The sequence below is a fragment of the Gossypium raimondii genome, chromosome 11, assembly GCF_025698545.1.
Source record: "Gossypium raimondii isolate GPD5lz chromosome 11, ASM2569854v1, whole genome shotgun sequence".
NCBI lineage: Eukaryota > Viridiplantae > Streptophyta > Magnoliopsida > Malvales > Malvaceae > Gossypium > Gossypium raimondii.
Window position 1 is genome coordinate 5,825,362 of NC_068575.1, and position 15,804 is coordinate 5,841,165.

Here is a 15,804-nt window from a genome sequence, read left to right on the forward strand (position 1 = left end):
CATTAAGGATTCTAAGTATATAAATTATAACTCGTAATCATTTTTGTACAATTTTTAATTATTTTCCAAAGTCAGAACAGGGGATTCCGAAATCAATCTGACCTTGCCTCACTAAAATTCAAATATCTCAAAATGTATAACTCATTTACTTTCTCTATTCCTTTTATGTAAAAATAGACTCTTTAAGATTTCATTTAATATCTTATTCACTCTCTAATTCAATTTTCACCATTTTTGGTGATTTTTCAAAGTCACACTATTGTTACTGTCCAAAACTGTTTTGTTGCTAATTCTACTTTTCATAATTTCACTTTTTCACTTTTAATCACTATTCAATTCAAAATTCACTTTTCCACTTTTATTGTGTAAAATAAAATCAAACAAAAAAATCCATCATAGGATTCATCTCTCCTAAGTATTTAGAAAATTAGTTTATGCTTGAAAATAAAAACATCCAAAACACAACATAATCAAAAGAAATAAAAAAAAAAACTCATGATAATCTTCGAAGTAACCAAATGAGAATATTCAATCTTGATGGAAATCTGCTTCAGAATCGGCTTCAATGATGTTTTTCGAGTTGTTTCTTGAATATTCTATGACGACTCACTCCTATCTTCTTATTTTGTCTTATATACGTCTTAAAATGCCCGAAAAACCTAAAATTATGATTTTCTACAATTTAGAGTGCAAATTCGCGAAATCGACATGACCTACCACATGGCCGTGTAGATCACACGGTCTTGTCGCCAGGCTGTGTGGCTTCTATAGCTTGCTCTGATATTTCAATTTTAGCTTGTTTTTCGTTTCTTTTGCTCCCAAATACTCTCTTAAGCATAAGAATATGAATTTAAAAATTAGAGGCATAAAATTCACAATTAACATCGAATAATCATCCAAAAACGCTTTAAAAATGAAGTCAAAACATGTTACTTTTAGCACTTATCAGTAAGAGACTAATTTAGTGGCCTAATTTTCCAACTTGTAATTACTAGCCTAATTTAGTGGACTTTTTGATGGCTTTTAATGCAACCAGCTTTGACTTGGCATTAAATTTTTATTTATATATTTTTTCTAGCTTACATTGTATTGTATGGAGTGTATAAGGAAAAGGTGGATTTATTTAGAGTTGTGAATCGATTAATAGAATATTTTCTTACTAACCAACCAAAGTGACCGACTGAAAGGTTGAATTGTCTAAGTCAAGATGTTTGCAATTTGCTAAGGCATTGGTTGAATACCAACAAACAGTCTCTCTCATTTTCCCTTTGAAGTGATGGATTAAAACTATATACGTGGAATAACTGGTAATTTATGCTTAATTTTTACTTAATTAATGTTAAGATAAAATTTGAATCCTTGTAACTTGCATGCCTAAGTAGATTCGTCTCAAGCTACCACGGGTTTAAATAAGGACGTAAGAAAGGGGTAGGCCGAGTCTACTTAGTATTTGGACGAAATAGCCAACGAGTTGTAGCCAATATAAAATTGAGATCTACCCAATGATAATTTATATGTAATTTGGACGAAATAGCCAACGAGAAAAGAGAGGAATCTTTGATTTTCTTAAAAAAAAATACTATTTATTCATACAACACATATAGTAGACATGTACATATCCAAATAAGCTTATACTATAAGAATCTTTGATCCCTTGGATTCCTAGGTAAGAAGCAAAGCCCTAAAGAGTGAAAAATATGGTCAATACTTTGATTTGGAAGCTTCAATCAACTAAGTTAAATTTTGGATTTGAAATCTTATTTCTTCGTATTCATTTTTCTCTATATTGTTGGTAGATATAAGAAGCAAAGACCCAAAGAGTGAACAACATTGCCAATACCTTAATTGCATTCGTTTTCTCCTTATAAAACACAACACCAACAACTGGAACAAATGGCAAACTAAGCATGCTCACAACATTCGAGAACAAAGATGACACCAAATCGATCAATCCCACTACTCCCACTGTACAAATAGATCAAAGTTACAGTATCTTGATCTTCGAAGTAATAACTGGTGGGATATCGAAGCTACAAGTCTTCAATGGATTTCTAGACTTGCTTCCTTGCATTACCTTGGTTTGGGTTATGCGGATCTTCGTAAAGCAACTTATTGGCTACAGGTAACATTCAAAACATCCTTCATTGTTAGAGTTGCACTTGTCAGCTTGCAGTTTCGAAGATGATCCATCCCCAGTCAGTTTTAATTATACAAAATCACTAGTTGTTCTTGATCTTTCTAGGAACCAATTATCTTCATTACCAAAGTCGATATTTTGTCTTCATGGTCTTGTGTCCATTGATCGTAGTCACAATTCTTTGGTAGGCCCAATTCCAAATTATTTCAAGAACATCTCGTTTCTTGAAGTTCTTGATCTGAGTTCAAATTGGCTTTATTCATCCATACCCAACCCCTTGTATAGTTTAAACCATCTTCAATTCCTTAGGGTGGGTTTGGATGGGCGATTGGGTGCGGTGCGGTGCGTTTAGCTTATTTTTTGTCTCACGCTACAATATCACTACAGTATCTAATCTCACCGCCACCGCTATTTTTACACTAACAGCAGGTAAACGCACCGCCCATCCGAACTCACCCTTAGTTTTGGCCATAACAAATTGCAAGGTGAAATTTTGAGTGTCATCGTAATCTCGAGCTCTATTGTTCACCTTGATCTTTCAAATAATATGTTGGAAGGAAGATTACCAACCTCTTTGTCTAGATGTAGTTTGGATTGCTTGGAGTCATTAAATCTAGCAGTAAACCAAATTTCTGGCCATTTAATCAATCAACTAGGGCAATTTAAAAATCTAGCTTACTTCTCCCCTTCTCAAAACAAAGTTTATGGTCCCATTCCGTTGTCGATAGGGGAGTCATCATCTTTGAAGTTCTTTGATGTTTCAGAAAATCAATTGAATGGTACTTTTCCTATAAGATTGGGACAATTGGCAAATTTAGAAACTCTAAATTTTATCAGAAACCCACTTTTTTAAGCTCACAAGATTGGTAACTTTGAAAGCATCGAAAAACATGTTGATATTTCAACCAAACTCAAGTTGGATTCCCCCATTTCAATGTGAAAGTATCGAATTGGGTGACTGGTATTTTGGCCCGAAGTTTCCCCAATGGTTAAAGTTCCAGAAGTTGTATCATTTAGATATCTCCTATGCCCACTTGATTTTTGAACCTTCTCACTCAATTTGAATATGTAAATCTTTCCTCTAATCAACTTATAGGAGAGATTTCATATTTGAATGTGAGAGACATTGTTGACTTGAGTTCAAACCGATTCACAGGTACCCTGCCAAGAGTATTCAAAACTTTAGATTTTTTAGTTTTGTCAAATAATTCATTCTCAGGATCCCTTTCTGAATTAATTTGTAACTCATCGGGAGAGGGATGGATGGGATCCCTTTACATTGATGCAAATCTTCTTTCTGGGGAAATTCCAGATTGATGGAATCATTGGTTTTTGAATTATTTAGATTTGGCAAACAACAATTTGACTAGAAAAATCCCACATTCTTTGTTACACAAAGATCTTAGAGTGCTCAACCTTCGGAAAAATAGCATGTTTGGAGAATTACTCTCCACATTGCGAAATTCTACGAGTTTGTTTATTCTTGATCTTAGTGAAAGTCATTTCAGTGGGAGTGTACCGGCACGGGTTAGTGATAAGTTCTCAAAACTTATTGTTCTACGCCTTCGATCAAATAAATTCGATGGCTATATTCCTCATAATATTTGTGATCTTTAATCTCTTCAGAAGCTGGACCTTTCCCATAACAACATTTCCGGAGTTATTCCACCTTGTTTCAGAAATTTAAGTGCAATGGCCATAAAAACCAAAACCAATTGTGAACTTGTTTCGTGGCCAAGCATTGGTCATTCATTAATTTTTTTGAGAGCATTATTGATGATAAAAAGAGTGAGAAGATGAATATGATACCACACTAGGACTTGTTACTAGCATGGACCTTTCTGCTAACAGTCTCATAGGAGAGATCTCCAAAGAAATTGGAAGTTTTGTTGCGCTACGATCATTAAATTTGTCGGGGAATCTATTAACAGGCAATATACCAAACAACATTGGCAACATGGAGTTAATAGAATCTCTTGATTTGTCGATGATTCAATTGAATGGTGAAATTGCTCCAAGTTTCTTCAATTTGAATTTATTGAATCACTTCAATGTCTCCTACAATAACTTGACAGAACAAATCCCAACAAACACTCAACTTCAAAACTTTGAAAACTTGTCTTACTTGGGCAGTCATCTTTGCGGACCTCCTCTCACTAAGAACTGCACCACAAAAGGTTTTTCAACTGATGTTATGAATAATGGAGGTAGTGATAAAGGAAGTAAAGTGAATTGGCTTTATGTCAGCATAGTTCTTGGCTTTGTAATGCGATTTTGAGTGTGGTGGCTCCCTTGTTTTTAATTAGATCTTGGAAGCATGCATACTATCGAAAGTTGAATCATGTTGGTCGAAAGCTATATGTGTCTTGGGCTAATAGGTATATAGTTTGATGAAAAGAAAAAGATTTGTGTGTGTTTATAATTGATTAATGAAGATTCAGATCTCAGATCTTATAATCAATAACTTTGAATTTAGATTTAGTACTCAGTACATGATTGGTGTTTTTCCTTTTGCAACAATAAATGTCATTTCAAGCTTGTATAAATTATTGAAAGTATGTTTTGATAATGTATGATTGTGTTTAACTGTATTCCAATATGAAGATGTTGTTGGGTTAAAGAGTGCAATAGGGTGAATTTTTACTAACTTTTGTGCAGCTGATTAACTTCAACAATTTACAAATCTAACATATCTTGTTAAATTTATGTGTTTCTAGAAAATTTTGTGAGGAATTCAAAAAAATCATGCTGGCCTTTCATTTAGTAAAATTTATTTTTTTTCCCTAGTGATGGGCATGATAGAAAAGCCAGATTTTAGGCAAAAAAAAAATAAAAATGACAACATTTTAAAATAAAATTAGTACTAGGGTCATTCTTAGGTAAAAGTATTTTAGCAGTTGCTCAACTAAATCTCGGTCTCGGATTACATTTTGAGCCTTCTACGAAAATGGGCCAATTAATCTAGGTACGATAGATGAATGAGTCTTTGTTAAAATTGTGATGTTAAATGTTTATTTTAATGTTCTATATATAAGACATAATAACAAATTTAACCCTCGACTTTTATGTCTTAAGTCAACTTGGTCTCTACTCTTTTATGTTGAGTAAATTAGGCTTCAAACTTTTCATTGTAGATGTGACATTATTTTGTATTTTATGTCACATTTAAAAATAATTTTAAAACTATAAAATAATGTTTAATACATCATAATTTATTTCAAAAATGAAATAAACTTGACAAGGAAGTCTAAGTGAAGTCTAAGCAGTGGACAAAGACTATGGAGTAAATCCAAGTCCCATGATATGACCAGCCTTCAAAATGAAAAGAAAGGAAAATGAAAATTTAGGAAAACATAAATTTGAATGAGTTATTATTCTTTTGGTTAAATTTTTATTTTGATTAAATCAAATCAAATTTTGATGTATAATTAATTAAAATTAAGCAAATTGTTGACAATGAATGTTGATTTAATTAAATTGATATTATAATGGTAAAAACTCAATTTAGCATTTTTTTATTGCGTTTTATTTAGTTCTCAAACTTTTATGATTTGTCAATTCAAATAAAAATAGATAAATCGTTTAAGTGTTTACGCAGGATGCCAAACATTGATGCGGCATCATATGCTATAGTATGTCTGTACTTCATGTTATTTTGACATTATATTACTTAATTTCTCATCTTCGCAAATAAATTTGAAATAAAAATATTAATTAAATCTTAATTATTTAAGGGTTGAGAATGAGTTATAAGTAGTTCTTAATTTTATATAAAAATATAATGAAAGAATATATAAAGTAAACTAAAACAACAAAATATTGTCCTCAGTCCCAACGAAAGAACTTTCTTCCAAGACCCCAAATTTCCAAACTTGAATTTTCCACAAGAATTATTTATAGTCCATTGAATATTTCCTTGCATTGAAATGTTCGGTCTATATATTCACCTTAAATTTATTTAAAAAATGTTTATATTGTGAATTGTGGTTAATATTTATATATTAAAATAAATAAAGTCTCTGTTTACTTGCTAATATTTTGTTCATTATATACAGTAAGCAAAGAAGAAAGACCATCTTTAATATATTAAAATAGCATTTTCGTTAATAAAACTTATCATTTTGAAGTGGAGTTTATTTTTCCTTTTTCTTTCTTTTAATCTTTGTTTTTTGGTTCAATTGACGAGTATTTGTCCCATTTGGTTGCTTAAAAGACTTGAAATTGTCAATTAGTTTAATAGTTGAGTTGATTATACTTCACATAATTTGTCAACAAATTTAATAGTTGTTGGCTTATGATTGATGGGGTTTTTTAAGGTAATTTTCTGTCACTGTGCAATACATGTATATAAGAAGAAAACAAAAGAAGGGCAATGTTGAAAGGATGAAAGAAGAAAGAGAGATCAAATTCATCACAAAACTACAATCAACTCTAAAATAAAATATTATTACATATGTTATTGAGGTTTATTATTAAGTAGCAACATTCTATTTCAATCTTATCTTGGTTCAAGTGGAGTGATGATTAAAGTCATTGTCAAACATTCATTTAGTACGAGTTCATATCATATTAACTCTATCTCTTATCTCTAATATTATATAAAAAATTACCTTATTACACTCTTTTAAATATAATTTAAATCTAAACTTGAAGTTGGGTTAAATTCTTTAATGTAATCTCTTTTAAAAATTTTGGACACTTTAAAAGTATTACATTAGAAAATTTGATAAAGTTGAATAAAAGAGTTGAAGGAGTCATTGTTGCAGAAATGAATGAAGTTGTCCCCCTTCTCTTGCAGCGTCAAATGTTGTTCCATTTCTATGGGAATAAATGTCGTATTCGTTTTATTTTTCAAACTTAATCAAATCTTACTCATATTCGTTATTGCACTCTTTAACCCAACAACATTTTCACTATTTACATACAATTAAACACAACCATACATGTTTCTTAATTTGCAAAAGAGAAAACATGAATCAAGCACTGAGTAGTTCAGATTAATCGATTCATGTAATCTTTTTAAAATATGGCATTTAATAGATTTGAGATCTGAGTCCTATATAAAAAAACAGACAAAACTTAATTATACATGTTTCTTTTCCCATTAAATTACCTACCCGGTGTAGCCCAAGACATATACAGCTTTCGACCAACATGGTCCAACTTTTGATAGTATGCATTCCTCCAAGACCTGATGAAAAACAAGGGAGCCACTACACCCCAAAATCCCATTACAAAGCCAATAACTATGCTGACATAAAGCCAATTCACGTTACTTCCTTCACTTCTGCTTCCATTATTTGCAACATCAGTTGGAGTACTGTTTGTGCTGCAATCTTTAGAGAGAGGAGGTCCGCAAAGATGATTGCTCATGTAAGATAAGTTTTCAAAGCTTTGAAGTTGAGTACTTGTTGGGATTCGCCCTGTCAAGTTGTTGTAGGAGACATTGAAGTAATTTATGAAATTCAAATTGGAGAAACTTGAAGGGATTTCACCATTCAATTGATTCATCGACAAATCAAGAGATTCCAATTCCATGTTGCCAATTTCGTCCGGTATATTTCCTATTAGGAGATTCCTTGATAGATTCAATGACTGTAGCTCAACGAGACTTCCAAGTTCTTTTGGGATCTCTCCTACGAGTCTATTAGTTGAAAGACAAATGCTCACAACAAGTCCTAGTGTGGTACTGTATTCATCCACTCGTCCTTTCAGCACTAACAAAGTTCTCATACAAAACAAATTAGTGAGGGTAATCGACCACTGAAACATATAGCTATTTTGGTTGCTTTTGTTAGCCATTGCACTCAAATTACTAAAACATTTTGGAATAGATCCTGAAATGTTGTTATTGCCAAGGTCCAAGATCCGAAGAGATTGAAGTTGACAAATTTTTTGAGGAATGTGTCCGTCAAAGTTATTTGATCGAAGGCTTAGAATCTCATGTTTTGAGAGTTTGTCCCCAATCCATGTTGGTACACTCCCACTGAAATGATTGTCACTGAGATCAAGTATAATCAAACTCGTAGAAAGTTGCAACGTAGATGGTAATTCTCCAAACATGTCATTGTTACGAAGGTTTAGCACGGAAAGATTCAAATGTCCCAAAGAAGGTGGGATTTTCCCAGTCAAATTGTTGTTTTCCAAATTTAAGTAAACCAAACCTCGCCAATGATTCCAGCGATCAGGGATTTCTCCAGAGAGAAGATTTCCTTTAATGGAAAGACATTCCATCGGCCCCTTTCTTAATGGATTACAAACTAATTCAAAAAGTGGACCTGAAAATGAATTATGTGACAACATTAAAAATTTTAAAGTTGGGAATACTCTTGGCAATGGGCCTGTGAATCGGTTTGATGCCAAGTCAACAAATTCTCTCACGTTCAAATGTGAAATCCCTCCCGTAAGTTGATTATATGAAAGATTTAAATATTCAAATTGAGTGGACAAGTTCAAAAACCAAGTGGGCAAGATATCCGAAATTCCTGCATCGGACATATCTAAAACAGATAAATTTTTTTGGAATTTTAACCATCGGGGAAACTTCGGGCCAAGATGCCATTGACCCAGTTTGATAATTCGACATTGAAACGGGAGAATCCAGCTTGAGTTTGGTTGAAATCTGAGCCTGTTCTGTGATGCCGCTAGAGTTGTCAATCTCGTGAGATTAGAAAAATGGGTTTCTGATACAACTCCTTCCAATTGGTTACACCCCAAATCCAGAGTTTCCAAACTTTTCAGTTGTCCAAAACATTGAGGAAAAGTACCATTTAATTGATTTTCTGAAACATCAAAGAACTTCAAAGATGATAACTCCCCTATGGACAATGGAATGGGACCAGAAATATTGTTTCCAGCAAGCGACAAGTGAGCTAGGTTTTTAAAGTGCCCAAGTTGATCAATTAAATGGCCAAAAAGATGGTTATGTGCCATATCCAATGACTCTAAGCAATCCAAACAACATCTAGACAGACTCAGAAGTATTTCTGATACGTCTTGATCAATTTCATTGCTCGAAAGATTAAGGAATTGAAGATGATTTAAACTAAACAAAGAGTTGGGTGTGGATGAATTGAGTGAGTTCCCACTAAGATCAAGAACTTCAAGAAATGAGATGTTCCTAAAGTAATCCGGAATTGGGCCTTCCAAAGAATTGCTACTAAGATCAATGGACAGAAGACCTTGAAGACCAAATATGGACGTAGGTACTGAAGAAAAGCTGTTCTCAGAAAGATCAAGAACAACAAGTGATTTTGTAGAATTGACATTGATCGGGGATGGATCATCTTCCAAACTGCAAGCTGACAAGTGCAACTCTAACAATGAAGGGTGTTGGAATGTTACCAGTAGCCAATCAGTTGCTTTACGAAGATCCGCATAACTCAAATCAAGGTACTGCAAGAAAGAAAGTCCAGAAACCCATTGAAGACTTTTTGGTTTGAGATAATTACCTCCAAGATCAAGATACTGCAACTTTGAGAGATTCCCAAGGTTATGAGGAATTCCTCCCTGGAATTGTGCATGAGAGAGGTTAAGATATGTTAAACTCCCCAGCCTACCCAAAATTTCGGGATGTTGCTACGAAAATTGTTATTGCTCAAGTCCAGGGAACTGAGATGCTTCAACTCCAGCAATGAAGAATTTATTTTCCCTCTTAGCGAGGAATTGTTCTTTGATCGATGGTAAGCTTCCCATTCAGTAACTGGTGCATCAAAATGGGGCACTGAAAGAGGAGCAGCCAAGTGCAGTTGGTTGATATGGCCTGTTGAGTTATGGCACACGACACCGAGCCATTTACAGCAATCCCCACCTTCGACCCAAGAAGCAAACCTGTTTGAAGGGTCAACGAGATCATTCTTGAACTTCAGAAGGGCATTTCTCTCACTTTCAATGCAAAGCACATTGGAATTGGCATCACAAAAGCTAAAACAGATAGCTACAATGGCAAGAAGAAATGGGAATAAGGTAATTGCAACACTTTCCATGGTTGCGATGGTACCAACCATTGCTTGCAACTCCAAATATATAGAGTAAGCTTAGCCAAAACAAAAATATTGTGCACATAAATGAAGCACAAAGAAGTTTCTTCCAAATTTCCACAAAATGTATTTAATTGATAATAGTCTATCAGAAATTTCCAGTAATTTAACATTATTTTATTTTACATCTCACATCAATACATAATTTAACAAAATTATAGTCAGTAATTGCTTTGAAAGTTGTACAGCAATGGAAGAGATCGATGGGTTTGACTTTGGAGATAGGAAGGAAATTTCTTTTTTGACCCAAGCAAAAAATAAATGGAATTTATGTTCAATTGCTATATAATTATATAATACACGTGTTGATAAATAATTGGAGAGGCACAATAAGAGACAAAAGGATTGAGGAATTTGCTGACTTTAGGGCTCTTACTTACTATCCTTTTATTAATAAAATTTTATTTTGGCTTAGAAAAAATAGGATCGAAAGTTTGTAAATATACATTTTCACACACTTGAATATATAGAAATATCGAAAAATATGTAAAAATAAAAATTAATAAGAGTTATAAAATTTATTAAATTTTAATAAAATAATATAAAAACATTTAAAATTAGAAAAAGTTATAAAAAGCATAAAAATTATAAAAATTGTAAAAATTATAAAATTATAAAATATATAGAAATATAGAAAAAATTATAAATTTTCATAAATTCAATAAGAAAATTATGAAAAAATGTAAAGAAATATAAAATTCATTAAAAATTATTGTACCACAAGAAACATTTTATAATTTTTCTATAACTTTTATTATTTTTATTTTTTATCATTTTTCATCATATGTCACGTTGTGTTGCTATACTGATGGCTTTAATTGAAAAAAATCGGGGATCATTAACTTTAATGGTCAACAGTTAAAACTAATGGTTAAAGGACCTTTTTTATGATTTTTATAAAATTTTACAATTTCTTTTATGATTTTTATATTTTTTTTTTCTAATTTTTAATAAATTTATGGTTTCTAGTTACTGTTAAAGTTAATTGTTTCTAGTCTTGCTTCCTTGCATAACCTCGATTTGAGTTATGCGGATCTTCGTAAAGCAATTGACTGGCTACAGGTAACATTCAAACATCCTTCATTTTTAGAGTTGCACTTGTCAGCTTGCCGTTTGGAAGATGATCCACCCCCTATCAGTGTTAATTCTACAAAATCACTAGTTGTTCTTGATCTTTCTAGGAACCAATTATCTTCATTACGCAAGTCGATATTTTGCCTCCATGGTCTTGTGTCCATTGTTCTTGAATTGGTAGGCCCAATTCTTATTTTAGAAAGTACATCCTAGAACTCCTCTATTTTTCTGACTTGGAATTGTATTTTTACTAGATTTTGGGCTGCGTCTTGCTGTGGCTTTTTCTAAACATATTTGAAACAGAAACATATAAATATGAATGGTGGTTGAAATTGAAAGAAATTTATGCAATGATAAGTGCAAAAGTAAGTACTTAAGTAGAATAAATTAGGATTTATTTATTTATGACACTCATAGCATATCATACATTAACCCTGAATGGATGATGAACTGCATATGCGTGAATTATATACTTCGATGTAAGTAAAATCTTGAATTTTAATAGATAAGCAACTAAAAGTTGATGAGTTGGGTATACAACTTTTGCATGATGTAACATCATTCCACAATAGTAGATTTTATAGCCCAAAAATGATATCCTCTCATCGACACTACATGATAGATGAAAAGTAACATGGTCACGAGTCATTTGCCTTAGTAACAAATTAAATGCATTAATTACTATTTGTTAGTAATTGTCTTTTCATGAAAGAAGATGAAATAATTACAATGAGATAAAATATGATCATATTAGAGGAATGAATTTATACTAAAAAGATTAAGCATATCCTACGAGGGTAAAATACTTATAACTAGGTTATTAGACCATACTTAACGAGTAGCTTTCGTAATGATATAATAATGAATAACTCAATCATGATATTTTAGTGAAATACTTTATGACTAAATAATATTGTAATTAATAGGCGAAGTGCTGGAAGATCAAGTTGAAGCTCTTGAGATTAGAGTTGACAATCAGTCAACTGTTGCCATAGCAAAAAATCCAGTACTTCATGGCAAAACCAAGCATTTTAAGATTAAATTTCATTTTGTTAGAGAGGTTGAACAATCAAATTAAGGAAGTTAATTTGATTCATTGCAGCTCAAAAAATCAGCTCTGATATTTTAACTAAGTCTCTCGGTGATACAAGATTTGAAAACTTAAGAAAAAGTATTGGTGTTTGTTGCATACAGTCCAAGGAGGAGTGTTGAACTTTGGCCTGCAATGCAACAGCAGAGAAGCATTGAAGCTCAACCAGTACAGCAGCAACATTTTGTACATATGTAACTAGCTTTATTTCTTTTGTAATTTGTCTTTAAAGTTAGTAAGATTAGTTGCTGATTTGAATGATGTTCAATATGATGTAATAGCTGATATGTCAGCTAGATTTTGTGTGTAGTTTAAGCTATGTTTTAGTCAAGTAATTAGTGGAAGCAGGTAACTGCCTTGTAACATATATGTTTCAACTTAATAAAAATACGTGTGATCAGTTTTTTAGTCGTCTTCTTGTTCAAATTTCTTTTCATCCGTTTCTTTGCTTTTTTTCTCCTTTATTTTTCTGTTAATACACCAACAAAGATCAATGGACACAAGACCCTGAAGACCAAATATCGACATAGGTACTGAAGAAAAGTTGTTCTCAGAGAGACCAAGAACAACCCGTGATTTTGTAGAATTGACACCCATCGGGGATGGATCATCTTCCAAACTGCAAGCTGACAATTGCAACTCTAACAATGAAGGATGTTTGAATGCTACCTGTAGCCAATCAGTGGCTTTACGAAGATCCGCATAACTCAAATCAAGGTAATGCAAGGAAGAAAGTCTAGAAATCTATTCAAGACTTGTAGCTTCGATATCCTACCAGTTATTACTTCGAAGATCAAGATACTGCAACTTTGAAAGATTCCCCAGGTTATGAGGAATTGCTCCCTGGAATTGCTCTCGAGAGAGGTTAAGATATGTTAAACTTCCCAACAAACCGAAAAATTTTGGGATCTGTATGCTGCTGAAATTGTTATTGCTGAAGTCCAGGGAACCGAGATGCTTCAACTCCAGCAGTGAAGGATTTATTTTGCCTCGTAGTTTTGACCGCTCGTAAGCTTCCCATTCAGCTGGTGGTGCATCAAAATCAGGGGCTGAAAGAGCAGCAGCAGCCAAGTGCAGTTGGTTAACGTGGCCTGTTGAGTTATGGCAGACGACACCGATCCATTTACAGAAATCTCCACCTTCAACCCATGAAGATAGCTTGTTTGAAGGATCAATGAGATCATTCTTCAACTTCAAAAGACCTTCTCCCTCACTTTTAATGCAAAGCACGTTGGAGTTGGCATGACAAAAGCTAAAACAGATGGCTGCAACAACAAAAAGAAATGGGAATAAGGAAATTGAAACAGGAGTTGTCATAGTTGCAATTGCTTAGTACCGACCATTGCTATCAACTCCGAATATATAGATCAGTAAGCTTTAGCTAAAACAAGAAATGCATTTAAGTGATAATAGTCTATCGGAAGTTTCCTTTCACTGGAAGTAAGGCGAAACAGAAAAATATTGTCCATCGGGCACATGGAACTTTCTTCCAAGGTCCAAAGTTTCCAAAGTTGAATTTTCTACACGAAGCTTTTATAGTCTTTTGAATTTCTTGTTATACAACTCAGATTCGAAGTTAAGCTATTCCCAAAGAAGGTAAACACCCTACCAATAAACTACCGCTTGAGATTCAATCTGTTAATTATTTCTTTGCATTAAAATTTTGGCCAGCTCATGTTTTAACAATATATATTTAAATCTATTTATTAAAATGTAATTAAGCTATTTAACATAAATTTTGCAGGTTTGTTAAAGCAATGGTGGCTTACCTGCGCCGCTTCTTTTCTTTGGTTCATTTGGTTGGCTCGCAACGAGCTCGTGTTCAATAAGAAGAGATTATCGATTGATGAAATTATGTTTCTTGCTAATCTTCACTCTTTTTATTGGGTAAAAACATCCAAGGAAGGGTGTGTTGTGATTGAATCCCAATGGTGGCCGAATCCAAGATGTGTTGTGATTGAATCCCAATGGTGGTCGAATCCAAGATTGTGTGTGCCGTGTTCGAAGGGGTTGGGACCTAGATTGGGGATTGTATGGCATGCTCCTCCTTGTGGCGTTATCAAGTTTACCGTCGATGGAGCAGCGCGTGGAAAATCGGGGCCTGCTTGTTGTGGAGGGGTTCTATACGTGATCACAGTGGTAAGATTTTAGTAATTTTTTCAGGGCTTTTGTGTATTTTGGAGTCGAAAGAAGCTGAATTGAGGCCAATTATATTGGCTCTTGAAAATGCACAAAAAACTCATTGTGGAATCAGATTCTAAGGTGGTGATTTTGTGGTGTACAAGTACTAAAAGAGACCATGCAAATATTGAGATTGTTTTAAATTGATAGAAAAATTTTGTACGAGTTTGAATGTAATTGTTTTTTGCATGTTTTTAGGGAGGCTAATAGTTGAGCGAATGCGCTAGTTAAAGGAGGTGTCGATAGATAATCAATTGTTCCGTGTGTTTGCACTTACTAGTGTTAATAAAATTGATTTTGCTAATCAAAAAAGAGAAAGAGAGAAAGTAGGATTCGAGAGAAAAACAATATATCTAAGCTTAAAAATGAGCCAAGGAGAATTTTTCGCAAACATTCTTTCTTGGTTGGTAGCTACATTACTGGAGCTAATTCAAAGGCATTAAAGGTGCTAAATCAAAAGGAAGTATATGTTGTGACAAGGAAGAAAAAGGGATAAAGATAGCCTTCCTTATGCGTAGGTCTGAGGCATTAGCTATCTTTTCTTCAACCCCAAACTTGTTGAAGGTGTGGGATCGTTGTTCCACCTGTAGTTCCTTCCCTTTCTTCGCCAATTCCTCCTCCTTCCGGTCTAGAGTTTCTTGGGCTAAATCTCGCTCAGTTGTGTACTTTTCAGCCTGATCGCATAGGTAATCCAATATATAGATAGCATGGTACCGACCATTGCTAGCAACTGGGAATATATAAAGTTAGCCGAAACAAGAAAATATTGTTCACATACATTGGACCCATATTTCCAGAAAAGAAAAAGGCATTTAATTGATAGGCTGATGGAAATTTCGTTTCAAGACAAGTTTCTAATTAATTGCATTTAAAATTTGGGGCCACATATTTTGACTATATACACCTTACCCTGTTTAGTATTTATGAAAAGAACAAAAAACATAAAACCATCAAAGGAAAAAACTCATATTAACAATTAAATATATAAAATCACAGATGTAATATGAATTTCAATTGAAGAAATAATCTCCATTTTCATTTTAAACTTTTCCAACAAAAATCGAGCTTTCAAACAGGGGTGATGGCAGATCAATTTTTTAGGGGTACCAGATGAAATTTTAATTTTTTATAGTCTATATCTTTATAATTTTTAAAGAATTAAATAGAATTTTTATAATTTTAAGGGGGCCAAAGTATAGTTTTACATTTACTAATTTAAATTTTTTTAAAAAATTTAAAGGCTTAAATAGAAATTTTACATTTTAGGGGGGTCGGGGCCACTG

The 15,804-nt window shown here is 33.1% G+C and overlaps 1 protein-coding gene across 1 annotated transcript in view; it reads right to left on the reverse strand.

The window, feature by feature from the left end:
* Positions 1–7,031: 7,031 nt before the first annotated feature.
* The window catches only part of LOC105761413 (receptor-like protein EIX2), a 40,300-nt gene continuing 31,527 nt past the window's right edge, over positions 7,032–15,804 (reverse strand). Inside the window, exon 2 of the mRNA XM_052623855.1 lies at positions 7,032–9,588. Within this exon, the coding sequence (XP_052479815.1) occupies positions 7,247–9,588 (2,342 nt within the window). The 3' untranslated portion in view covers positions 7,032–7,246. The remainder of the gene's footprint in view (positions 9,589–15,804) is intronic.